Genomic DNA, 26028 nt, shown 5'->3' on the forward strand with positions numbered 1-26028 from the left:
ATTATGACAAATATATATTTACGATATAATTCTAATATGAATGATGAAATTCAGAAGACTCATGAGCCTCTGTTTATATTCCCAAGTGAAATGGGGAACTGAGGTATTATCCAGTTAATTTAAGTTAGAAAAAAAAACAAAAATAAAAACCTGACAAATATCAAGATAGTTGAAGTAACTGTGGGGCTTTAAAAAAATCAGATCCAGATAACTGCTTCAATTCTTAACTTGTGTTTAAGTGTGAAGACATTTCTATAGTATATTTCTAAATTGAAACTTTAACGTGAAAATTATTATCACTTCAACATCTGGTACCACCAATAGAAAATCTGATAATCACTATGAAAAAGCATCTAAAAAAACAAAGATATAATTATGTACATCTCTGGCTGGTCCATAGAAGTGAATAAGTAAAGTGAGGCAGTTAACCTTGATGATCCAAGCAAAGAATTCCCTCCACCACCCTGAAATACATCTTTAGCCACACTTAACAGGATAATTCAGGTGAAGAAATGTTGAAGGTACCTAGTTTTTTGAGATGCTTAGCTCATTTCTCTATTCTTTCATAGACATGGTAAAATGAACATGCTTCTATAGACACAGGATGTCATCTGTGTGGGTCTTCCTTCAGCCAGTCCAAAAACAAGAAAATCATTTTAGAAAACTATTGGAACTTTTAAAGGTTTCAGACTATTTTTGTTTCAAATGTTCTTACATTATATGCCACAATTGGGATGGGGAAAAGTGCAGGTGCTATCAAATTGAATTTTCAGAAAAGGTCCCTCTACTTTACTTTATGTAATATGACACATAAAGAAAACTCCCCACAAATATCTGTCTTAAATTTCTCTAGTGTAACAAAAAATATATTGTGGCTGGCAGAACAAAACAGATGAAATAGTCTGGATGTATTAAAAAAAAAGTATGAGAGAAAGGTGGGGTGGGGGTGGGTGGGAAGGAAGAATGGAAATAAGATCTATTCAATGAGCCTTCAAAGCCACTCCAGCAGTAGGGATAAATAATTTAATAAACTCAACTTCATATTCTTTTTTATCTCCCTGGTGCAAATAAGCAGATATTAAAAAAAAACCTTTAAATTCATGAATACTGGTATATAGAATCATAGCTAGCAGATAATGAAAAAACACAGGAAGTAATATCTCCACAAGCACTTAACATATATGTGCATATGCTCTAACTAACCATTATTTTTCCCACATGAAAAGACACTATTGTGGAAATTTATGAGCCTGAAACTCAATTTTTCAAATTAGTTTATTAAAACACAGAAACCTTTTATTCATACATTCCTCAACATAATTGGGCTTTTTCTGTATGTATGCACTAATAAGGTGGCTATTTACATGTCACTTTGTCTACAGCATGTATGTACAAAGGACTAGATGATGGGGGGAGCGATAACTAGGGAATCATATTTCAGGAAATATACCTTTCCTTCTGTTTCATACACTTAAAATTTTTGGAAACAAAAACATTTTAGTAACATTAATTCTAATATAACCTATGATGATAAAATGGCGTGTAAATGCTAACTCTAAATGCCATATTTTCAAAATGTTACACTATGGGGATGATCAAATAAGTTGAACACATGGTCATAGAAAAAAATCTAAAATAGAGTCTGTTATACCTCAAGGTCCCAAATACCATACAAATGTAAACATTTCAGTCATTAAATCATGAGATTCTTGTTCTCCCTTCAATTAGGTCCCTTTTTCAACAATTATCATTCTATTATTAGCTCATGTCAAGAATGTCTGCATGCATACCATTTAAAACAATTCAGCATTTATTTCTTCAAGCTGGGGAGACTTTAATAAGCATACATTTGCTGCAATGCTAACAACTGAATGCTCTCATATTTTAAGCAAAATATTTATAATTTTAAAAAATCATTACTGAAGATGCACCACAGATAATTTTTATAAGTTCACCCGGTGTGTTAATCAAACATTTTATGTTATCTTGGTATATTATTCTATGATTTTAAAACAGTTTATTTTAGAGGTGAAGTACATCTTTTAAAAGAAATGACTCGTATAAAATGTTTCAATATTCAAAACATAGAAAAATATTTTAACTGAATTAATGAATAAACTAATAAGTCAGCAATTCTACAGACTGAATATCTCCCTTTTATGGGACGTTACAGTTATAAGAGAAAGAGGACACAATACTTCACTGAAGACTTTAATTTTAATTTTCTTTTCACCAATGACTGGTGTCTAAGATCAACTGAAAGGTTTTTGCTACACAAGGCAATTCATTTCACGTGTTCATTGTAACAGAAAATCACTGTGTTGCAGCAACAAGCAGGACTTGCGCAGGAGTAATATTATAGGTCGCCCAGTTCACCAACAGTGACAGCAGCAGATCTGTGAATCTTGTGTTATGTAAATCACTGTCAGCTCCATATGTGAAGGGTACTCAGAAAAGCAGCTCAGAAAACAGCAGCAGACTCACTTTCTTCGAAACTGAATTACTTCACTTTCCTGGAATACACTTTGACTAACAAGTTACCCTAGTGTCTTCTCACTCTCCATTTTTCTTCCTCAAAGTGCAAATCGTTAGTGAAAAGCCCCAGGTTGCACCAATTAGTTTGCACAAAATGTTTCGTTGTTTAGCTTCGCTTTAACCCAATTAGGTCGAACAGGCTACAGAGTCTCGAAGATCTACCACCTGCGCGTCTGGGTTTTTCAGAAGGTCTATGGCTCCCGCCCACTGCATCCCCGTCGCGATTCACATTAAACCCAACTGGAGGGCTTATTGAGCATGGATACAAACATATTAAATCACCCCAGTAGGTGTTAATGTCTCCCAAAACTGCCCGGGCGATTTATCTGCCTCCATATTCCATCACATCCAGAATCAAACGCGTTCATTTCCAGGTGGCCAAAAAAAAAAGTCAAAACCAAAACTTAAATCATAATAGACAAATACACAAATAGAAGAGTCTATGAATGTCTAGGTAATCTTGAAAAATAAAGTGACTTCATTCTACTTCGAGCCAGAAAAAAATAGCTGATAAATTTCAACTGTTAAATAGATAAAAGCTGAGAAACATTCAAGGGAATTTGTGTTGAGTTTGGTTTATGTGTGGCTGCTGGCAATTGAGGTAAAGTACAGTTAGGGGGAAAACAGGAAGGAGAGGGGATGGGAAAACCAGCAGGCAACAAGGAAAGTGGCAGGGCATGAGACCCGAAGAGACAGAGAAAAGACTCGGGGAGAGAGACAGAGGCAGAAACAGATGCAGAGACAGGGAGGGAAGCAAAAAGAAGCAGATAGGTGTAGGGCAATTAGAGAGAGAAGAGAGTAGGGGTTAAGGACAAGAGAAGCAGAGAAAAAAAAGCAAAAGACAGAAAGGGGGGGGTGGCAAAAAGCAGTTTCCACTAGTTTAGGCTAAAGGCAGCCTCTTCCTTTTTCCCTGACAGGCAACAGCAATACACCCTGCTAGTCAGAACTTCTACTCTGATTTGTCTTTTCTTGACTCCTTTTCCTTCTACAAAAGATGGCCTGTGTTTACTAGCAACTGAAAATTAGGCAAAAATGAAGAGGGGAATTTAAAGAGTGTTTTTAAACCCAATTCCCAGCCCTATCAGAAGAAACAGTGCTTGGGCAAGGAAATCTATGGATGGTAGGAGCCCAAAATTTGTTTTATAATTTCCACCTAGTAACAGAATTTATCGGGATTCTCCACAGATTATCAGAGAGGTCAAAGAATATATGGTTTTGTGATCTTAAAATAAAGTGTAAAAAATAAGTTACAAGATGTGAACATTTTTGTTTTGTAGGAACAGTCTAACACAAATAGGGAAGGTCTCTTGAGACCAGTTACTTATAAATGGGGGTAGGGGAAGGGAGAAGGAAGGATGTCTGTTGATGGGGAAGAGGCAAATGAACTATTGTAAACTGGGAAAGAAAAAAAATTAAAAAGTAGCTCCCCATTAAATGTGATTGAATGTGACTGTAAATTAATGTGGGTATTTCAAAATCCATCCCAATTTTAAAATATAATGGAGAACCCTACTGAGTATTCCTTCAATTTGATGTATTTGGCCAAAACAAACTAAAACAAAACAAAAATCCACAAAAAATATGTAAGAGAAGTTTTCTTCTCTCCTGAAGTTTTGAAAATTTTGATGATTAATTCTTAATTATTTAAAAATTGTCAAAATGAAACACTCCTTTCTTGAGGTTCGATTCATCTTAAAATATGATAAACAGTTCCTTCTGAAGGATATCAAAGGAGGCAGGAATGCTACAAAGTAGGATTTGGCAGTCTTTACACTCTGCAAATTCAGGCCACCATTGTGGACACTTAAGAGAGATAGTTCCTTAAATATAGACATTCCGACAAATCCAAAATTCCAAACCTTTAAACTATCAAGTTAGTGATATGCCAGCATATCTGCAATCTCTCTTGTGCCCCCATTTATTACAACACAGTTTGAAATAAGTTCACATTAAAATAAACTATACAGAGAAACGATTTGCTATTTATTTTTCAAGCATTTTCCAAGGCTCCATATATATTACATAGCTCAGCACACTGATAAATGATGGAGAAAAGCCTGCAATCACAGACGAGGAGAAACACGGAGTTGGGGGAAGGTTTACTAAGTATCTAACTTTTTTTTTTACTTAATTGATCAGGGACAGAAATCACCAGATACTTTTTAACAATTGGGATTTTAAATATTTGTTTTAACTGCCACAAATGAAAGTCAAGTAAAGAGCATACAAAATATGCATAACTTAAAAAAAAACCCTAAAAAATCTAACCCAGTGGAACAAGTAAAATGTTATTTAAAAGCTGTTACATAGCTACTTACTATCTAAAAAGAAAAGTTCAAAACTGAAAAATTACAAACACCTACAAGGTCAAAAGGAGAAAAATAATCTGACAGCAAACACAGATTAATGAATTTGTCTATGAAAACTCCCTTTTAGTACACCAACTGATGGATGACCATCAAATACACCTGCAGTCACATTTCAGCCGTAGACATACAACCAGGATTTCACTGCAGAAGAGAAGGATTTTGCCAAGTTCTTTCAAAACGTCAATATGCTTCAAGTAACACCAAAGCTAAGAGATTCTTCTTGATTTCCAAAAGTATCTAGGTAGCCTGGGTGGTTTTCTGCCGGCAGCAGCCTCCTACCTTTGGTTTGCGTGTCTATATCCAAGAGGGGGGATTAATTAACCGGGTTTGAGCTGAAGTAGGCTGCAGTGACGAGCCCAGTGGCGATTGGCCGCCCGCCTGCCTGGCCCTGCCTTTATAATTTCCACTCGAGTGCATCTGGGCTCTTATACAAACCAACAGCAGCTTCTTCTGACATACACACACATACACACACACACACACACACACACACACACACACACACACACACACATCCAACACTTTTACACCATCTGATTAACAGCCTGGCACACACTGTGATTACAGGAAAACATAAATAAATACGAAAACAGTTGATTATTTTGACTACTGGAAGAGCTTTTCTGTGTCTCAGTGCAACTTTTGTTTCTCTTGCTGGGAAGGTGATCTCTCCATGCGTTTCTCTCACACGGATTCTTTAAAAGAGGGAGAGGAAGAGAGACAGACAGACACAGAGAAAGTGAGCCAGACAGGGGGAGGTGGTGGGAAAAAGTAATCTTTCCCTTTAAAACCGGCTGGGCTCAAAGATAAAAGGAACTGGAAAACAGCAACTGAGAAACAACAGCTACAACGCACTGGAAAGATTGTTTTGGGGGGGGTTACGTTTCGGAGGACAGCAGCCTGTTTCTCCTCTGAAGTTGGCTCCAGCTTTAGCAGCCGCATTGGATCCCACAGCCTATTGTGAGACTCCGGTGTACAATCCGGATCTCTGCCCCAACATGATCGCGGCCCAGGCCAAGCTGGTTTATCATCTGAATAAATACTACAATGAAAAATGCCAAGCCAGGAAAGCTGCCATCGCCAAAACTATCCGAGAAGTCTGCAAAGTAGTTTCGGATGTGTTGAAGGAAGTGGAAGTGCAGGAACCCCGTTTCATCAGTTCTCTCAATGAAATGGACAATCGTTATGAGGGTCTGGAGGTCATTTCACCCACAGAATTTGAAGTGGTGCTTTATCTTAATCAAATGGGGGTCTTCAACTTTGTGGATGATGGTTCCCTGCCGGGATGTGCCGTGCTAAAGTTAAGCGATGGGCGCAAAAGGAGCATGTCTCTTTGGGTGGAGTTCATAACAGCCTCCGGTTACCTCTCTGCTCGGAAAATCAGGTCCAGATTTCAGACCCTGGTGGCTCAAGCAGTGGATAAATGTAGTTACAGGGATGTGGTAAAGATGGTGGCAGATACCAGCGAAGTGAAACTGAGAATAAGAGATAGATATGTAGTGCAGATTACCCCAGCTTTTAAGTGCACGGGGATCTGGCCAAGAAGTGCTGCCCACTGGCCACTTCCCCACATCCCCTGGCCGGGACCCAACAGGGTAGCAGAGGTCAAAGCTGAAGGGTTCAACCTCTTATCCAAGGAGTGCCACTCTCTAGCAGGCAAACAGAGTTCAGCGGAGAGTGATGCCTGGGTCCTACAATTCGCAGAAGCAGAGAACAGACTACAGATGGGAGGTTGCAGAAAGAAATGTCTCTCGATTCTCAAAACCTTACGGGATCGACACCTGGAACTGCCAGGCCAGCCCCTGAACAATTACCATATGAAGACTCTGGTTTCTTACGAGTGTGAAAAGCACCCCCGGGAATCGGATTGGGACGAATCTTGCCTGGGCGATCGCCTCAACGGAATTTTACTCAACTTATATCCTGCCTACAATGCAGGCGGTGTCCTCACTACTTCTTACCAAACTTAGACCTCTTTCAGGGCAAACCTCATTCAGCTCTGGAAAATGCTGCCAAACAAACGTGGCGATTGGCTAGAGAGATACTTACTAATCCTAAAAGTTTGGAAAAACTTTAGAGGACAATTTTAATAAGGGCCGAAATGATTCCCAAGTCCTGATGAAAATTAAACTTCCTGTTTGAATCACAGTCAAATATTCCACTTGACAACGCAAACAATAGCTTATTTAAAAAGGAATTTACCTCTTATGCATCATGGGGAGGGGGTTGGAGAAAGGGGAAAAAGGAAGGGGAGAAAAATTCAAATTCGAGAGTACTGAGACTTCTTTTCAAAACATTTTTCATCTCCCCAGAAAAGTCCACAACACCTGAAAACAACTCGGATAAAAGACAACACGATAGTGACTATCCTGCCTATAACATCAATGGATTATAACAACCTCTGGTGATTTTTAGGTACCTCTGTCAGTGAGTAAATGATATTTGAATGGGTCATCTGAACAAAAGTCTAATGTACATTTTAATTTGTATCAAATATTGTGATCTCACATTGTCTTTGAAAGTGGATGTTGGTGTTTTGTGATTTGGTGAACAGAAGTTAAATTGCCATTTCTGGATACTTCAGGACATTCTCTGCTAATGGAGATACCATTTAAAGGTAGATTTTTCTCATGGTACTTTTGTTAACTGTCTTGGAAATTGTCTGAACTTAAAAGTTTACATTTTTGTTTCAAATGTATTGCTTGTTCTATTTCTAACATTCCATAAATATACTTGAAATGTTATTTAAATATATTCAGAAGAAATTTGGATTCTGCTTATATAATAACGCTTGAATATCTGAATTATATATTTGAAAAAATGCACTTGAAATACACTGGATAATTACTTTTGTGAATTAGATTTTAATTTCTGTTGCTGGTTTTTATTTAAATACAAGCTAATAAATGAAGTAAAAGAAAAGTTATGTGTTTCAATTCAGGATGAATTCTTTTTATATTTGAAAATTTATTATGCTTCATTTTGAAAATTAAGCCTACACATTCTTTAACACCTCAGAAATGTACTACTGTAATCAGACAAAATAAGTATAACCTGAAATAATGGTGAAAACCACTACCACTTTAACTACTGAAGACTATCAACAACTGTCAGTTTCTTAAGTAGTGATTATCAGAATAGCAGTATAACTTTTTACAGTTGTCAAAATATAATTCCACCTAGAAAAGATTTTCTTATTCAAGTTAGGTTTTCATTAGGAATATTAAGGAAAAATCAGTTCACTAGTGCAAAAGGTATTGAATCTAGCTTTTTTTTAAATGAAATTCACCTTAACATTTGAAGCAAAGAATAATGACTGATAGATGAAGTCTAGTTATAATAAGATAGATTACTTCTGACCTACAATAATATTTTGCTTGATAAAGATGCCAGCAGAACCCTAAAATCAGAAATCTAATCAGCCTATGCCTAAAGGCAATGACAAAATTCAATACAAATGATGAAAATTATCTAATATTAAAATGTATTTAAAATTATGTGATTTGTTTTGAAAGTGGAAGAGAGAAAAGAGTTTGAAGAACATCCTGCTTAAATTAAATATTTATAGTCAACAAGTGCTGAAAAGAGCAAACCAACTACACACCTTGAGTTAAAAGATTTGCTTCATGATTTTTAGTATGGCAACTACTATTTCCCAAAGACCAATTCTGTGATATTTATTTCATTTATCTGGTCAGTATTTGGACACTAAGCATAACTGGGTTGTAACCTAGTCCCAACTCTATTGGGAATTCATCTTTGAAAATGATGGAATAATTATTCTTGAGAAATATTTTAAAGAACCATCTCTGCAAACCAATGCAAAAGATTCCTTTCCTACCTCCATTCTCAAATACAGAAAATTCTGTAGAAAGTTACTGTGAGGTAAATATGAAAAAAAAAGCTGGCTATAGAAAACAAAGTACGGTGGTACAAGTAAATACCAAATCTTCCTCCATAACCCTCTAAAGTAGCACTGTATAAACAAAATACAATAATTTATGTATCTTAAATGTGACCAAGTATTTTGTAGTTTCATACATAAATACACACACCTTTCAAAAATACGGTTTAAAATCAAAAAATGAAAAGTCAAGGCTTTTTTAGAAAATCATTTTTTGAAGCTTTTGGGAAAGCTTAAATCCACTAGTAATTCTTATTTTAAGAATAAAGTCAATTAAAAATACAGATAGAATTGTCTTTAAGGTTGTTTTTTTTTAGTTTCAACATAAGCTTTCAGTAAATGATCCATATTGCTTCTATTTACACTTTTTTTTGGGGGGGAAGAATTAAAGGCATTACAATTAAAACCCACTCTTAGAGGAAAGCCCATCATGTCTTTTTAGACAGTACGAGATCGTTGTTACCCCTAGGGATTTCAGGGCAATTGGCTTAACCACCAAATCTGCCCAAGTTCATACAAAGGCATTCACTGAAAGACCGTAAAAATATTCCTGCTGTGGTAATAGAGGATTTAAAATTATGAATATATTTGACTTTCATCATCTCAATACGCGCTAAAGAACCAGAGTTGCAAATATTTTGCACCCATTTCCTTTGCACTCGGAGAGGCAGACGTACTCCTTTCCCTCTCACTGGTTATTTTTAAAAACGAAGTCTACCAACAATGCTTCCCTCCATTCATGTTAGAACTAAAATTATGCCACAAATTCACTAACGGTATCAGTGGGTCCACTGGAGTACATGTACTCACTTTGGGGTCGATCTTCTTGAAGGCAGGATCATCTTCCTCGACCTCAAAGTAAATTTCCGTCGTGGTGATGGAGAGTGTCCCCTTGGCCACCACCACAGGGGCTATGAGCTGAGCCGGCGTGCTGAGGACCACGGGGCCTGCAAGACAAGCACAGGGCGTCAGGCGCTGGCAGGGCCGCCGAAGCCTTCACCGCCCCGGAGGAAGGGCACCACCACTAACTACAGGTTTGGCTAATAGGCGTTTGTGAGAACGTTGCCTTATCTCATTTTCCACAATACATAGTTCGAGGAACCCTGCCAGAGAAAATCTAAACAGTTTTTACCCCTTATTCTATCATAGGTCCCAGAATGAATTATAATTTTGTAAAACACCAAAAGCTGCCTGTCAGCAGCACGAATCTTCCCCCAGAAAGACTGTATGGCAGGTTAAGGTGCCAGCATTAACCACTTTGGAGGCGCAGGGGGACGTCGAACCCAGATGTTCCAATGAAAGTGCAGTCTTTCCGAAGGGCTCAGACGGTCACTGTTACCCCAAAGACACAGGATTATGCAGAACGGTGCCAGGGTCGAGAAGGCTGAACTTCTCCAGGGACACCGAGGCGAGGGGGGTTGGAGTGGGAGGGGGGGCGGAATGGGGCTAAAGAGGAAGCCACAGTATTCGGGTCTCTCATCCTTTTAGAAAGGTCAAATTAATATCAACTGTTCAGAACCTTAGCAAGTACTTATCGAGCCACTTCTCATTTTAGAAGAGGATGAAAACACTAACAGTGATCATCTTCTTCCTGGGGAGTATGTTAAGGTTGAAAACGGAGAAAAAACTTTAACAAGAATGTTGTCCTCAGAAAAACTGTCTGTGGGCACTCATGAGGTTTCAACTTTTCATGGAGAAGGAGGTGGATTTAGGGGCCCGAGGGCCTCTGAAAGTGTTCAGGCCAACAAGAAGGTTTGGCATCGGATTCAATGGACCAGAGCTAAGCTCAAGAAGCAGAAAATTCGTGTATTAAAAAAACGGTACACTAATGAAACGGGGTCAGAGAAGTTATTTTAGGGAATCCGGGAGTACGTGTACGTACACACAGACACCCCCCCCCCCCGGAAACGGGAAGTAAGCGAGTAGTCCTTCGGACGCCAGGTAGCTCTTTTGCTACTGTTCTACTAAGAACTCTGCTGCTCCTTTCCGAAAAAAGAGTCAAGTTCATCCGATAAAATGCCCCGAACCAGCGAGAGTTAAGCACTACGCCAGGTCACCCCAACCAGCCTCGAGCTCTCCAGGAGCCTACGAGGGAGGAGAAATAGGCGAGGGGAGTGGGGCTGGGCGGACCGGGGAAGAGGAGGGTCGCGTGTGCGGGCCTCGGGCCGTGCTCCCGGGCCTCAGGAGGCCCGCAGCTCCCGGCGCAGCCAGTTTCGGAGGGAGGGAGGGAGCCGGCCCCTGCGCTGCCTGCCTTTATTCATTCGCCGCTTTTCACAATAAGCACACAGACCAAATTAGCCCCGTATCATGGCATCTAACTGTCACGTTGTTTATGTTTTACTTTGGTTTAACACTCAATTTGCGACTCTACTGCTCACAGTAAAGTGTCAATTCCTTTGCCGAATTAAAAGAAAGGACGAGAGTAATTTATTTCGTGTAAAAAGGAGTATTTGAAACAAACTGTTTCAGTGACAGCTTTCAGCTTCTGATTGTGACAGTTTGGATACTATTGACGCAAACTCTATTTTCTTTCATTTTATTGTTTTCTATCCCTTAATAAGCCAGTCTAGCCTCTTGACCCTAGTCAGCTGATGTGGATCACATGCGCTCGGTTGCCGGGTTCATTTTCCCTTTTACCCTCCATCTTCTTTCCGTTATTTCCACAGTGGGAGCCAAGCAGAATCGAGATCCACCTTGGCCCAGCAAGGCTTTTCTTTCCAAAGGGCAAGGCGATCGATCCGAAGCGCCACTTTAAAGGCTCATCAATCTTAATCTAGGTTGCTCAAGTAATTATGCCTGATTCTCTTGTACGATTACAAGTGGATTTGGGTTTCTATTCCCCAGGCCCCTCTTCTTTGTGTTTATTGAAAGATTCGTACAGACAGCAGTTCCCTGATTTGCTGATCCATTTGCCCCTTTAAACAGACCATCCAAACCCCTCCTTTAACTCTTCAGCACCCAGGTTACTTCTCCAAAGCCACAGAATTTCCTTTCTATGCACTTTACTAATGGGATCTCGGCAAAGAAAGACGTGAGGACCGGGATTTGGGGAAAGGTAGGAGAAAAGGTTGGGGTGATTTAGTTAGAAAACAATGAGTCCCACTAAATCTTTGTAGTCCTTGCAAATTTTCAGAAGACTCCATAGTTGGTTGGTGATTTCTGGTTTTATGCAGAGAACTGGTCACTCAAGGAAGTTAAAAACAGCAGAAAGTTCCTTTTAGAAAGAATAATTGTATCCTCTGATCAAATCCAAAGAATAAATGTTAAACCTTTAATCTAAATTGAGAAAAATCAGTGAACTTGTTAATTTTTTAAAAGAAATTCCATGTTAATGGGAAACCTACAAAAAAATCAAATTTAACCATACTTTTTGGTTTTCTGATTACCAAATCTAATTGCTAAAGTGTATATTTTCAATAACTCCTAATGAGAACATATTTTTTTTCTGCTCAATACTTTGCATTCCAGAAATAAGAAAAAGATTCCTTCAGATTTAACTCTTGAATTAGGTCTATGGAGTTGACATTTTCTGAGGGAAGTGGCAGCTTTGAAAGGTCTCTGAGTGAGTCCCTCTTAAAAAAACCAACTACAAAATAAAACATTCAATTTCAATAATGTGCCATTTTTACACTTGTCCTTTGGAAATCTCCAATTACAACTTCCTGTACCATAGCATGTTTAAAGAGCACTGAGTCTTTTTGTTACAAACCTTCAGGGAGCAAACCAAGGATTGAGGGAATATGGAGTTAATCCACTACTGCTATATAGAGAAGATTATGTTTTAATCCCCTTTAGGGGAGACTCTGGGTTTTAAGGATCTGATATTAAACTGTTTACATAAAGCACAATAGTAATAACAGCAACAACTATAATAACTGCAGCACTTCCACTGGACACCCAGCTATCTGCATAACAAAAACTACAACAACCGCTGCTCTTTAATTGAGTATCTGGAAGTTCTGGAAGCCCCTCAAAACATAAATGCTCATTAAAAACAAAAGAGCACCATTTTCCCAACACCAGGCAGAGGCTATTCTGGCTGACTGTACACTAGAAGGATAAGGTGAGTGGCTACAAATGTAACTCTTTACTGTGGTTTGGGGGTTGAACCTAAATATATTCATTGCTATCACCACTGTTGTAATAAAAAAGTGTGAATGATGGTTATTCAGTTGGCCTTTACACAAATAGTATGTAGGTACAGTAACACAAATGGATAACACTAAACCTCCCACTGTGTTATAAACCAAGGATTGTTACAATATCCCACCTGAGATGGTAATAGAAAACTTTTGTTTCCTCCAGGAATTCGAAAGACAATGGTTTAAAGAGCATTGCCCCACACTATTTTATGGAGCTGAACAAAAGACAGTATTATCACATAGGATGTCCATTAACAAATATTTTGAGCAAAGATCACTTTAAAAATTAAAAGAATGACAACCCCCACCCCAGCAATTCAATATTTAGTCCCAAAGATTCTAGAGTCAGTTGAGATGTTGAACCTCATTTTAGATATAGTTTGGTAAATACATGTGTTTTGCATCTGTTAAGGGAAGTATTAGTCAAATATACTCAAAGGTAGGATTGTCAGAAAAAAAAACTGAGTTTGGAAGGGTACCTTTAAAATCAGGAGACTAAATTTAGTACTGCTTTCTACCTAATCATTTTATATTCACAAGCTCAAAATTAAACTGATGGGGACAATGTGAATTGAAAGTTTTAAGACTTAATTACTAAAGCAAAAAGGATGAAATTTGAAGTGAACTAGCAAACACTGTCCTCAGTCTTTTCAATTTTTATCTCAGTTAATGAATTTCAGAAAATGTAAGGGCTAAGAATGATTTTTATAAAGGAAAAAAATCTTATTGACCTGGCAAATATTTTGTAAATAAGAAAGCATATTAAGGGGAAAAAGATATATTTATTGCACAGAGTGCTACAAATTATTTGTGAGACTGATAAATTACTAAATCACATGGATTTCCTCTCCATAAATTTTTTAGTTTTTAAAACTTAGTTTGCTTTTGCAATATGCCAAAGAATGTAATTTTGGGGGTACAATTTAACCCCAGCAAAGGGATGAAATTTAAGATCCTGACAGTTGCCAGATGATAAGAAGGCTGCCTCCATACTTAGAAAAAGAATAAAGGAAAAAGAATAAAAATCAAAAATATTTTAATTGACATAAATCTGTAACATTCTACTTGTGTTTTTTTTCTTGGGTTAGTATGTCTAAAATGAGGCATTAGATGGCTCAGTGGATACAGCACTGGACCTGGAGTCATGAAGACCTGAGTTCAAATCCACCCTCAGACACTTACTAGCTATATGACCCTGGGCAAGTCACTTAACCTTTGTTTGCCTTAATCCACTGCAGAAAGAAATAGCAAACCATTCCAGTATCTTTGCCAAGAAAACCCCATGGACAGTATAGTCCAACAACAATGTCTAAAATAAACATTTTCAGGAAACTAAGAGTATAAGTAACCAAACATCATATTTTAAATTAAAGGCATTATTTCAAAACTCAATGGAGGGAATGGTAAAAGCAGCCTGGTGAAGTGGACAGAGAGTAATGCCCAAGCATTACATCAGGAAAACCTGGATTCAAACCCCCACCTCTGATATTTACTAATTCTTTGATCCTGAGCTAGTTATTTAATCTCTTTGTGCCCTAGGAACTTGCTATTCAGTTAAGAGATGGTTGCTATCTGCATTGGTGGAAGCAGTTCCCACATCAGAATTCCCTAGGGCAGAAGAGATCATAGTATTTGGATAATTGTATTTTTAAATAAAGTAAAAAGGCTTTAATATCAGTCAATCAATTAGTGGTTGTTTTTTTTTTTTTAGGTAATTGGGGTTAAGTAACTTGCCCAGGGTCACACAGCTAGTAAGTGTCAAGTGGTTGGTCTGAGGCTGGATTTGAACTCAGGTGCTCTTGACTTCAGGGCCTGTGCTCTATCCCCTGCTCAACCTAGCTACCCCTACCAATTAGTATTTATTAAGTACCTACTCTGTGCCAGGCCCTGGAAACACAAAGAAAAGCAGAAATATTTAATAAACAGAAACAATTCTTGCTCTCCAGGAGCTCACTCAAAATAGCTTTAAATTAAGTATTGAATCACCTAAAGAGAGTATGGATTTGCTTGTTTCTTTGGGGAGGGGAAGGGGAAAGGAGATGGTGAGGTGAAGCCTAAATCTTTAAAATAAATTATAGGACTCCAGGTTTAGAAGTTTCTTGGACCCATCCCTTTGCTCTGATTCTCAAATATCTAAAACTCCTCTCCCTGAAAAAAAAAATCTTAGTAAAACAATCTAGAAAAACTCCTTTACTTTTTAAGAATGCTGATGGTTGATTAAAAAAGTACAAAGTTATCTAGGGAAAACACAGTTATGACTTAGTTCTTATGCAATCAAGAATGATAAGGAACTCATGTCTATGTATTTAAATTTCAGGCCTCCAAAAAAGACTTTGTCAAAGGATACACTACCCCAGAAATATCCTATTCATGTATCTGAGTAATTTTTTGGACAGGTTCTATATCTGAGTTTGGACTGACATCTGTGGTCCTTTACAGCTTTAAACCTAAAACTGAATAACCTACTACTCCTCTACTTTTATTAGGCGGTTACCTAGTCAATTGATTCTTAATACAAGAGTCAGAGGTAATCATATTCCACTATCCTACCTTCCAAAGCAAGTCAAGTGTTTAAAAAGGTACCTTATCTCTTCAGGACTCACTGTAAAAAAAAAAAGCACCTAACTTACTTAGAAGGAATAGCTCTCTTTTCTTCTGAGTAATTATATAATTTGATATTTCTTCTACCACATCAGAAAATTAAAATCACATTCCCTATTCAAGATTAAAATCATACTCCTTTTTGCCTATTTATTTACCTTAATGTTTATCTTGAAAAATATGAAAGCTATTTTTTTTTGGAGTGAGGCAATTGGGGTTAAGTGACTTGCCCACAGTCACACAGTTAGTAAATGTTATGTGTCTGAGGTCTGTTTGAACTCAGGTCCTCCTGACTCTAGGGCTGGTGTTCTATCTCCTGTGCCACCTAGCTGACCCTGGAAAGCTAACTTTTACAATGGAACAGGCTAAAACAAAACCTGGTAGGCTCCAACTCTAGTTTTTCTCTTGTAATTTAATTGTAGCATAGGTAATCTAGTATGTGGAGAAAAAAAAATCATTAGTGCATACCCTATCCTAAATTTGGGTCTGGGAAGGGATCTCTAAAAATCTCTTTTTAGTAGAACATGTGAACTAGATCTTACTAGCAAATGTACTAATAAATTCAGAATTACTCAAGCATTTGTTAACTAAGTGCCTATATGTTTCAAATTCTATGCTCAGTAAGCATGAGGGACACAAAACCAAAAGTGAAACAGTCCCTGTTCTTAAAGAGTCTGCATGCAAATGGAAAGGACAACATATAGAAAAATAAGTTACATACAAGATATGCAAAATTACCACAAGGTAATTTTGGGAAGGAGGGCACTAGAAGCTGTTAAGATCAGAAAAGGCTTCACGTAGAAGAAGACCCTTGACCTTAGTCTTAAAAGACAGCAGGGTTTCCAAGAGGTATAGGTGAGGAAGGAGTTTATTCCAGTCATTTGGGACAACCAATGCAAAGACAGAGAGGAGGGAGATAGAGAAAAACAGCATATGCTTATATGGCCACAAAAGAGAGTAACATATAAGAAGACTGAAAAGGCAGGCATGCACCAGGATGTGAAAAAAGCATTAAATAACAGAAAGGGGAATTTATATTTGATCTTAAAAAAGAGCTTCTGGACTTTTTTTGCAGTTTAGTGAAACCTATGGAACCATTCTCAGAATCATATTTTTAAATTTATAAAATAAAATGCATAGCATTACAAAGGAAACTGGTTATATTGAAATAGTTATCAAATTATAATTTAAAAAAATTACCAACTTGGAGTTAAGAGCCCCTTTTCCTAGAGCTAACAGGAAGGCACTTGGATTTACTGTGGTGGTTAGGAGGGGTTTAACATGGTCAGACCAAATCTTTAGTAACGGCAGTAATGAATTGGAGTAGGGAAAGTTTTGAGGTAGAGAGACTAAATAGGAAGCTACTATAATAATTTATAGGAGAAGTGATGCAGGCTTAAAGTTTAGTGGTGGCCATGTGAGTAAAGAGAAGGGGCCATTTATGAGCAATTTTATGGAAACAGAAGAGATAAAATTTGGCAGCTGACTGGACATGTGGGTTAAGTGAAAGTGAGTGAAGGGAGAGTAAGGACACTGAAGTTTAGAACCTGGGTGATTGGAAAGAGATGGTATACTCAAGTAGTAAAAATGACAACTCTCCTACAACACTAAAGTAACATTTAATGAAATAGAAAACCTAAAATTTTGCTATTATCTCAATTTCAGCTACCAAAAGGTAGCATCAAATGAGATACTGTTTTTAAAGCACTTAGTACCTGGCACATAGTAGGTGCTTAATAAATGCTTGTTTCCTTCCTCTACTGGTTAATTCTTATGTACTAATACATAGAATACAGTAATAATAAATGACACATGTTGTTTTACTTACACAGTATTGTGTTTAAAAGACCATTTGCAATACTTGATTGTGGAGGAGCCTCCTTCAGAGCTGCCCTGAGAAAGACACCTATTCTAGAATGTCCAAGAGAAGATGTTTCCATGGACCAGATGACTACATCTGTGACTCAAGATAAAGTATGCTGATTAAATGAACAGTTGGAGTGGGTTACCAGGTTACAATGAGACTTGATGTTATTTAATATTGATGATCATTATTGTATTACTTTTTTTCCCCTATGGTGTTCATGTTTACTAAATTTTTTTGGTTACCTTGGTGATATGTAAATTTCCCCTCATTTCTACACCCCTTACCATCCCCAGCCAGGTTGAGTGAATGAATCATCTGGAACTTAAGACCATGCTGGGTAAACTCTTCAGGGAGACACATTTGAGATGACCTGAGGTCTTACCCCTCACTTTGCTCTACTTATTTATTAGGCCAAGGGGGTAACTTTGCCTTTTGCCCTTCAAAATGCTATTTGGCCATCTTCCTATTATTGCTAAACCCTTTACCCCAGTCTACACCTCTCTGGTAGGGGATGAAGCATCACTCCCTTCTTATATTCCCTCATTGCTGTAGCCTCACTTAGCCATATACTTCTTCATAAGACTGCTCCTAGTCACTACTGCAGCTTATGTCTGTGACAGTAGACTACCAATGCCTTCAAAGTCTCAGCCTAGATTGAATTCTCTCAAGGTAACTGGCAGACCTGCAGACTTCTTGGAGCTCTAAGTCCAAAGGGAGGAATTGTAATTATTAGACCAAAATGACTTTATTTTGTGATTAGCTCTCTATTTTATGACTATAAGTTTTGACTCTCAACACTGAGATGTCCTTCAAATGTTTTCTGTAAAACCCCCACTCATGAAATATCAGCACATGCCCTAACCTGATCACTGCTTGACTGATATATTCCTGTTCCCCTCTTCTACTGTGTAAAAATCATATAAAAGCCAAGGTACCATGAGCCTCCAGTCCTTGGGCTGATCGAGAGCCTTGGACCCTATTTGCTTTTGCAACTGCAAATCATAGTCTGGATGTAAAAAAAAACGTGAAAAAGAAAAAAAAACCTTGATTATATTATGTTAACTTATTTCTGGAAATGGTTTGAACTTTTATTAATAAGACTATATTTGAAAAAGTTTTAAAATTAGACTAGATAGAAAAGACTGCTCCCCTGAAAAAGAGCCTGAAAAACTGACAGTTTTTATGTCCTTTAATTGGATATTTATTTTCTACTGATAGAACATGAAAAAAGTACACATTTATGTAATCTTCAAACAAGAAGATGGGCCTGAGAGGAGATGATAGATATAATAGTGGCACTTTCTAGTTTTCTTGGTTGCTTAAGTAACATACTGATCATAACTTTACTATTTGGGACACACATTAAAGCCAAAATATTTTGAAAGGGGCCAAAAATACTTTAATCAATTGGTTGTTATTAAAATGCCTAAGCCATTTTTACTGAAAACAAAATTTAGCAATAGCAAGAAAGCTGATTTCATTAGACTTTTGTTTTCTCCCTGGGTAAGTACCAACTTGATTGCCTGATAGCTAGGAACCAACTTGCAAAGTCTATGAGGGTAGTTCTTTGAATAGTGACTATGGTTATGCAAATACTGTACAATACTTGCCCTTAGGGCTTAGCTGAAGTACTTCTAGGTTCCTTCATTGGCTTTGATAAGTAATTCAGAGTACAGTAGAAGCTGAAACACTCAATCAAATATTTTCAGTACATAGTTCATTTGTCCCTAAAAATTTTTTTTGTTGCTACTGAACAGGTCAGATGCCAAATTATAATAATAATGATGAGAAGCTTCTTCCAAAAATGTTTTAAGTCACTTTCTTCAGATGTAGCCAAAGTCTTTCAGACCACTAAGGGACTACAGTGGGCAGCAGCAATGAATTAATGCAAACTTCAATGACTTTTTCTTCCCTCTAATATCTAGTTTAGCAGGATCACAGAATAAATGAAAAAAAAATTTAATCATTTACTATGTGAAAGCTCTGTACTAAGTGAGGGGAATACAAATAGGAAAAGTAATAACTAGAAATACAAATACATTTTTAAAGTATTATAGATTTAGAGGTGGAAGGGTCTTTAAAGGCCATCAAGTCCAAATCTTGTCCTTTACAGTTGAGGAAACTGATCCCTGGGTAGTAAAGACTTGCCTAAGATCACATAGGTCCTAATCATTAGCAACAGACCTCCAGGTCCTGTAATCCTAGAACCAGGAAGTGGTCTAACTTACTTTATATAGTGTTTTATTTTTCACAAAGCACTTTACATGAGTTATTTAATTGGACCTTGAAAACAATGGTGTGAGATAAAACAGGAATTATAATCTTTATTTTACAGATTAGGAAACCAATTCGGAATAAAGATACCAAGTGACACAGCCAGAAATGGAAGCCAGGCCACTTGATTACAAATGAAGTGCTCTTTCTACCAATACATGGCTGCTCCTACCAACTTACTACCAAGAGATTTAGGAAGCAAGTGTAATAATAAGTATTATTTCTCAATGCTGTTTAATTTTGCAATTTAATTAAACAAATTCTGTCCATATTTTGAGTGGACGATAGGACTAATATCCACACAGGTCTGATTAAAATAATTTGATTAAGTAATAGTCCAGATGTAGAGGGATGTTTTCAGTGGGAGCATGAAGGCTCTACAAATTAACAAATGCTTCAAATCAGGGTTTGATTTATTGTTTTGTTGACTGTCTCTACTTTAAAAAGTGGTAAAGAATTAATAATGCAAATTAAGCTTAAAAGTGTGTCCTGTACTTTCAGAGATCTGGTTGTTAAACACTGATCAACATACTAACTTAAGTGTGCTGGAAACCTAGTTGAAAGTCATGTTAGAATTCTGTAGTACCCCCAAATTTCCAGGGTGGTATTAAATGTGTTTCTGTTGAAAGCATTTTGCATTGTGAAGTCAATTTCACAATAAAGTCTGCAAAGGAAGAAAAAAAGCTCCAAATGTAAGATAGATTTATAAGACTAAGTATTATTTTGAAAAACTTGTGAGATCAGAGGTGGGTGAAGTATCAAAAGATGGATTCCATTTAAAAAACCCAATTGAATAGTTCTATAATGGTATCGTGGGTTATGTTATTAAGTGAGATATTCTTTTAACATAATTATCAATTCTGTACTTAGTAAGTGTGGTCAAAAAACAAAGGTGAATAGTTTTAGATTATTTTAAAGTCATGAATATTTTTGTGTTTTGTAAAGCTGGATTCAGTAAGTGTTTTGGTTTTTTAAACAGAACCTGAGTTGACTTTTAAATAGTTTTCCAGGGTTTGCATAGACTTCCATTATAGAATTGAAGAGCAAGGGGCAACGAGGTTAGAGACTCAGGGCAAAACTTTTATTATTTTGTTTGGTCCTGCATAAAGCTTTAGAAACCTAAAGCTGGAAATTTAAAGACAGCATTTGTTAGAAGTAGGGATGGGTAAATGTGGCTTTTCAACTTTAGAACTCTGTGGGTTCTAAGTTTCAAACTGAACTTGAATCCTTTGGGAATAGTATTTATGACTGGCAAAACAACTTCCTGATTCAAAGAGGAAAAAAAAAGGAGCTTATAAAAAGGCTCATAAGGCTTGTTGGACATCAAATAGCTTTTACAAAACAACATTTTGATGAGTTAAGTGTGAGTGAGTAAGGAACATATGGATTAAATTTCCCTTGAATACACATGGGTTTAAAAATTAAGGGGAAAGAAATAGGCAAAAATGCATTTGGGGTTTCAGTGAACCTAAAATGTTTAAAAGATACTCTGACACAGAATCTTAGGCTCTTGCAATAATAGTTAGAAATCAGTAACTGAAAATATATTAAAAAATATGGTTAAACTTCTTTATGATAGTAGTGTTGGAGAATACTAACACCTTTATAGGCTTATATAAGACTTTTAACGTATAAAAGTAGATATGTTTCAGGAGATATAATCTGACCCAGAATTTAGTTGAATCTATATGATAACTAGATGTCAATTAACATGTTGGGTATTGTTTGGATCCCAACCTATTTCTCTCTTTTGTTATTCAATTTCTCTCTGGAAAAATTCAGCTTTTATAAATGTGTCCTTGCATATGAACTCATATTCAAGAATCTTGAGCTATTTAGTCTTTTTCCCCCTTTCCTGGCATTTTGATTGACTCTTTTCCTGAGTTCAGTTCTATACAAGAAAAGTGAAGTAGAGAAGCAATGATCTAATATATTATAAAAGCATTTACCTTAGTTATAAATACACACACACATGTTAAAGTACTCTATGGGCCTGAAGTACTTGGATATTTTTCTTAATTCTCCATTCTATTTGGTTAGGAGAGAACTAACTATTCACCGAAATAAATAGTTGGTAATCCTAATTACTAAAGGTAGCATTATCATACATAATCCAAAATGCCATGGTCTTTGAGTCCCTGGAGACATAAGCCAATCATACAAATAAAAGACACTCAAATATTCCTTGAATGAAAGAATGTACTCAAAGATAAGGAGACAGAAAGGGACTCTATTAGGAAGAATCTAGAAGGTTTGATACCTACTCACTCCCTTGATATAGCGGGTAACAATGAAATTGCAGAAGATATAAACACAATCTTTGAATAACTAAAAAAAAAAATGACCAAGCTTAATTAAGTCACTAGGAACAATACCTCCAGGCTTTTGATTAACAGGAAGGTAATCATCATTTTGGATAACTTCACATTAACTTTATATTGTTTCTTTTAATATACACCCACTATGTTTTCTGTTTCTCTCTTTTTGTCCTAAATTCAGGGAACATTTTCTCTGAGCTCTAAGATGTTTACCCTGTCTTTTTTTGGCCCCCAAATTTCAGGCCTATTTCTTTTGAACTCCTTTTGTGTTTTTTTCCAGGTATTTTACAACATTTTTACCCATATATTGATGTTCATGTATACTTACTATACTTAAAATAACACCATGAATCTGTAGTTATATAGTATCTTTGGCTTTGCAGCAGATAATGACTATAAACTCATGATATCACTTCAGAGTAATTTTTAGATGTTTGGTATATTATATAAATAACACATTATTTATAGTAATTTACAGTATTATTTTAGATTGATCTGCAGATTTTTCCTTTGCTATTTCTACTAGACAGGTATGTTTCTATTTAATGGGTTGAATAATTTTTTAAAAATTCACTTTTATTTTCACCTCCAAATTCTTTCCCTCTCATGTATCCCTCTCCCCTTGAGAAAGTAGGAAAAAATAAAACGCATTAGAAACATGTAAAGTTAAGCAAAATAAATTCCTACATCAGCCGTGAACAAAAAATGAAAGCCTCAATTTTCATTCTTGAATTCATTACCTCTCTATGTGGAGATGGGCAGCATGTTTCATCATGAGATGGTAAGTATATATTTTTTTTAATGTTATTACCAATAATAGTAACATACTGTCCTTGAAAACAAGAACCCCAAGAGACAAAAAGTTGAATGATTTATTGTGGCACCTTGAGTAAATTATTAGAATAGCAAGGAATGGAAAAGGTTCTTAACTTTTACAACATTTTTCACAGTCAAAGTTAAGTTGTGAATTGGGCAATTATACAGATAATTAAATTGATATAAACAGTTAATTTGGATAATATAGGCCAAAAGAACGATATCTTCTTTTAACAGTGGGGGTTTCTTTGCCTGAATTCACTGGATAATTGTCTCAAGTATCTAATTTTCTTTTATGAAAATTCATTAATTTGAAAAAATGTTTTTCCCCCAGAACCTATTTAGCAAGGTGCTAGGCTAGGCACCTTAGGGACAAAAATAAACATAAGGCATGGTGCCTGCCATCAAAGAACTTATAATCCAGTGTGGGAGATAATATAGGTATACAAATAATAAAATTAGAAGATAACAACTGTCATAACAGTGGTACAACCAAAGCTGTATACAAGTTCAGGGGAGGGATGAATCACTTTTTTTCAGGAATAATCAAGATAAACTTCATGGTGGAAATAGCATTTGAGATGGGTCTTGAGTACGGATAAGATTTCAAAAGGAAGAGATGAGAGGAGAGGATCCTGGGTAGGAAGAATGACACACCCTGCTCCAATATATGATTAAAGAGCAGGTCTTGAGTCATATCTATTTCAACCTGTGTATAAAAGCTGTTCTCACTCTAATATACCAGACTGGGTCATCCAGCCTTAATAACAACAAGAAGCCTATATTAAGTGCCTACTGTTTTCTAGGCACTGTGCTTAGTGATGGGGGATACATAAAAGCAAAAAAGAAAAGTCATTAAATCAGCTCCTGCTCTCAAGCTCACAGTCCAATGATGGAGACAACATACAAACAACTATTTAAAAAAAATACATACAAAATAAATTGGAGGTAATCTCAAAGGGAAACTAGGAAAGGCTTCTTATAGAAAATAGGTCTTTAGAGTTCAAATCCGGCCTCAGACACATAACACTTACTAGCTGGGCAAGTTGTTTAACTCCAACTGCCTCACCAAAAAAAGAAGAAGAAGGAAGGAAAAGAAGAAGGAGAAGGAGGAGAAAAAGGAGAAGGAGGAGGAAAAGGAGAAGAAGAAGAAGAAGAAGAAAAAATTGGACTTTAGCTGAGATTGAAGGAAGCCAGGAGGCAGAGAAGAAAATTCCATGCATGGGGAACAGCTAGTAAAAATGCTGAACACTAGGAGATGGGAGTGTGTGAGGAACAGAAAAGAGGCCAGTATCACTGGAGTGCACGCAAAGTATATGGAGGTATAAGGTGAAAGAACACTGTAAAGGTAAAAGGGGTCAGGTTATAAAGGGCTTTGAATGCCAAAGAGAATTTTATTTTTGATCCTGGATATGATAGAGAGCCACTGTAATTATTGAGTAGTGAGTGACATGATCAGACCTGTACTTTAGGACGATCAGCTGAGTGGAGGATGTAGTGGAGCAGGGAATGCTGTGGCAGAAGACCAATCAGAAAGCCATTGCAATTAGTCCAGCCATGAGATGATGATGGGCTGGACTAGGGTCGTAGGAATATAAGAAGAAAAAGGGAGATGTTACGAAGGTAAAATCTATAGGAAATGGGGCAGTTACATGGCAACAGTGAGGGGAAAAAGAGGGAAAGTCCAAGTGCAGTGGCAATCACCTATATAAAAAGAATCCAGAGTAAGACCTCTAGTACATTGGGTAGAATCTCTACATAAGATCTAAAAACGAATGTAGAGGAACTTGGGACAGAATGTGAAGGCATGGCTAGGTTATGAACTGCAAAGATGTAGAAAACATCACATGATGAAATCATAGATTCTTTAAAGTTATTGTTACTGAGCCATTTCAGTCATGTTCGACTCTTTGTGACCACACTTTAGGGTTTTCTTGGCAAAGATAGTAGAGTGGTTTGCCATTTCCTTTTCCAGCCTATTTTCCAGCTGAGAAACGGAGGGAAACAGGGCTATGTGACTTGCCCAGAGACACAGCTAGTGTCTGAGACCAGATTTGAGCACATGAAGACAAGTCTTCCTGGTTACAAGCACAGTGATCTATCCACTTTGCCCCTTAAGTATAATTATAATGCGATGATAGAAAAACAAATGATTATCATTATCATAATAAATTTCAATGACATCTGTACCTTAGTTACAGTTCAAGGACCTATAAAAACTGTAGTCTGAATTTTGATAAGGAGATTTCACATGAAATGCAATTCTACAATGTTACTTCTCATTGTTGCCAGATGTGCCAAGACAAAAACATTCTAATGCAAATGAACTGTATGTCATGTGTGGGACACAGAATCTTTCTATCAGTTGAAGAATATCATTCATTTCTAACTTCACATAGTAAACAAATCAATTGTAAATTTGTTATGCTTTATTTTGTGAAACAAACCATACTCTCAAAACCAAACCTGAGTCAAAAGTAAAATATGGCCATTTCTGTCTGAAATCATCTCTAAAATATTTTGTTAATTAATGTCCTGTTTCAAGCAAATATATTGCTAGCAAATCAAAATTTTTGAATAGTTGAGGAAATCATAAATATAATTGTGCTTCAGTGACTCACTAAAAATTTTAAAAGGCAATGAAAGGCCATGAAAATAAGTAGAATGTGGTATTGTGAATATTATAACTACTTGTTTGGCACATCTTTAGCATTCATTTATAGTAACAGTTTGCTACAGCAGTCATTAGTAATCACATATGTGATTTGCCTCTTGAAGCAAATATCTTGGAAAGGAAGGGTGCTAAAACTAAAACAGATAATAGTAAGATATTTAAAGAGCTATTCTATAACTATGTAGAATTGATATCTTTACCATAATTTGAAAACTTCAAAAAAATTAGAGATTTGTGGGAAGTAAAACTGTTTCATAATAATTGATTTAAAAACTGATAGCACTTTTTCAACTTTATTGAGTAAAATTATTTATTTTAAGTAACTCATTTGGTCGATTTCATACATCAAATAAAAAATGAATAATTTTCAAAGCATAAAGTCATGTAACTATCCTTCATAACAAAAAAGTTTATATTATTTAATCACTTAAATTTCATTTAAGTATTTTAAAACTATTCATCAATAGGTGTGAGATAAAAACAATAAGAGTATCTTGTAAGTCAATATACTATTGCGTACCTATTTAT

General features: G+C 36.4%; 2 protein-coding genes across 2 annotated transcripts in view; one reads left to right on the forward strand and one right to left on the reverse strand.

The window, feature by feature from the left end:
* Positions 1 to 26028, reverse strand: part of NBEA (neurobeachin) — a 776021-nt gene that overhangs the window by 202586 nt on the left and 547407 nt on the right. The window contains 1 exon segment of the mRNA XM_078147053.1: positions 9619 to 9755. Coding sequence (XP_078003179.1) covers positions 9619 to 9755 — 137 coding nt within the window.
* Positions 5351 to 7788, forward strand: MAB21L1 (mab-21 like 1). The gene is given in 2 exon segments (XM_020978708.2): positions 5351 to 6812; positions 6815 to 7788. Coding segments are annotated over 2 exon segments (1077 nt in total). The 5' UTR covers positions 5351 to 5902; the 3' UTR covers positions 6982 to 7788.

This window comes from Phascolarctos cinereus, unplaced genomic scaffold, assembly GCF_003287225.1.
Source record: "Phascolarctos cinereus isolate Bilbo 61053 unplaced genomic scaffold, phaCin_HiC Scaffold_726;HRSCAF=1367, whole genome shotgun sequence".
NCBI lineage: Eukaryota > Metazoa > Chordata > Mammalia > Diprotodontia > Phascolarctidae > Phascolarctos > Phascolarctos cinereus.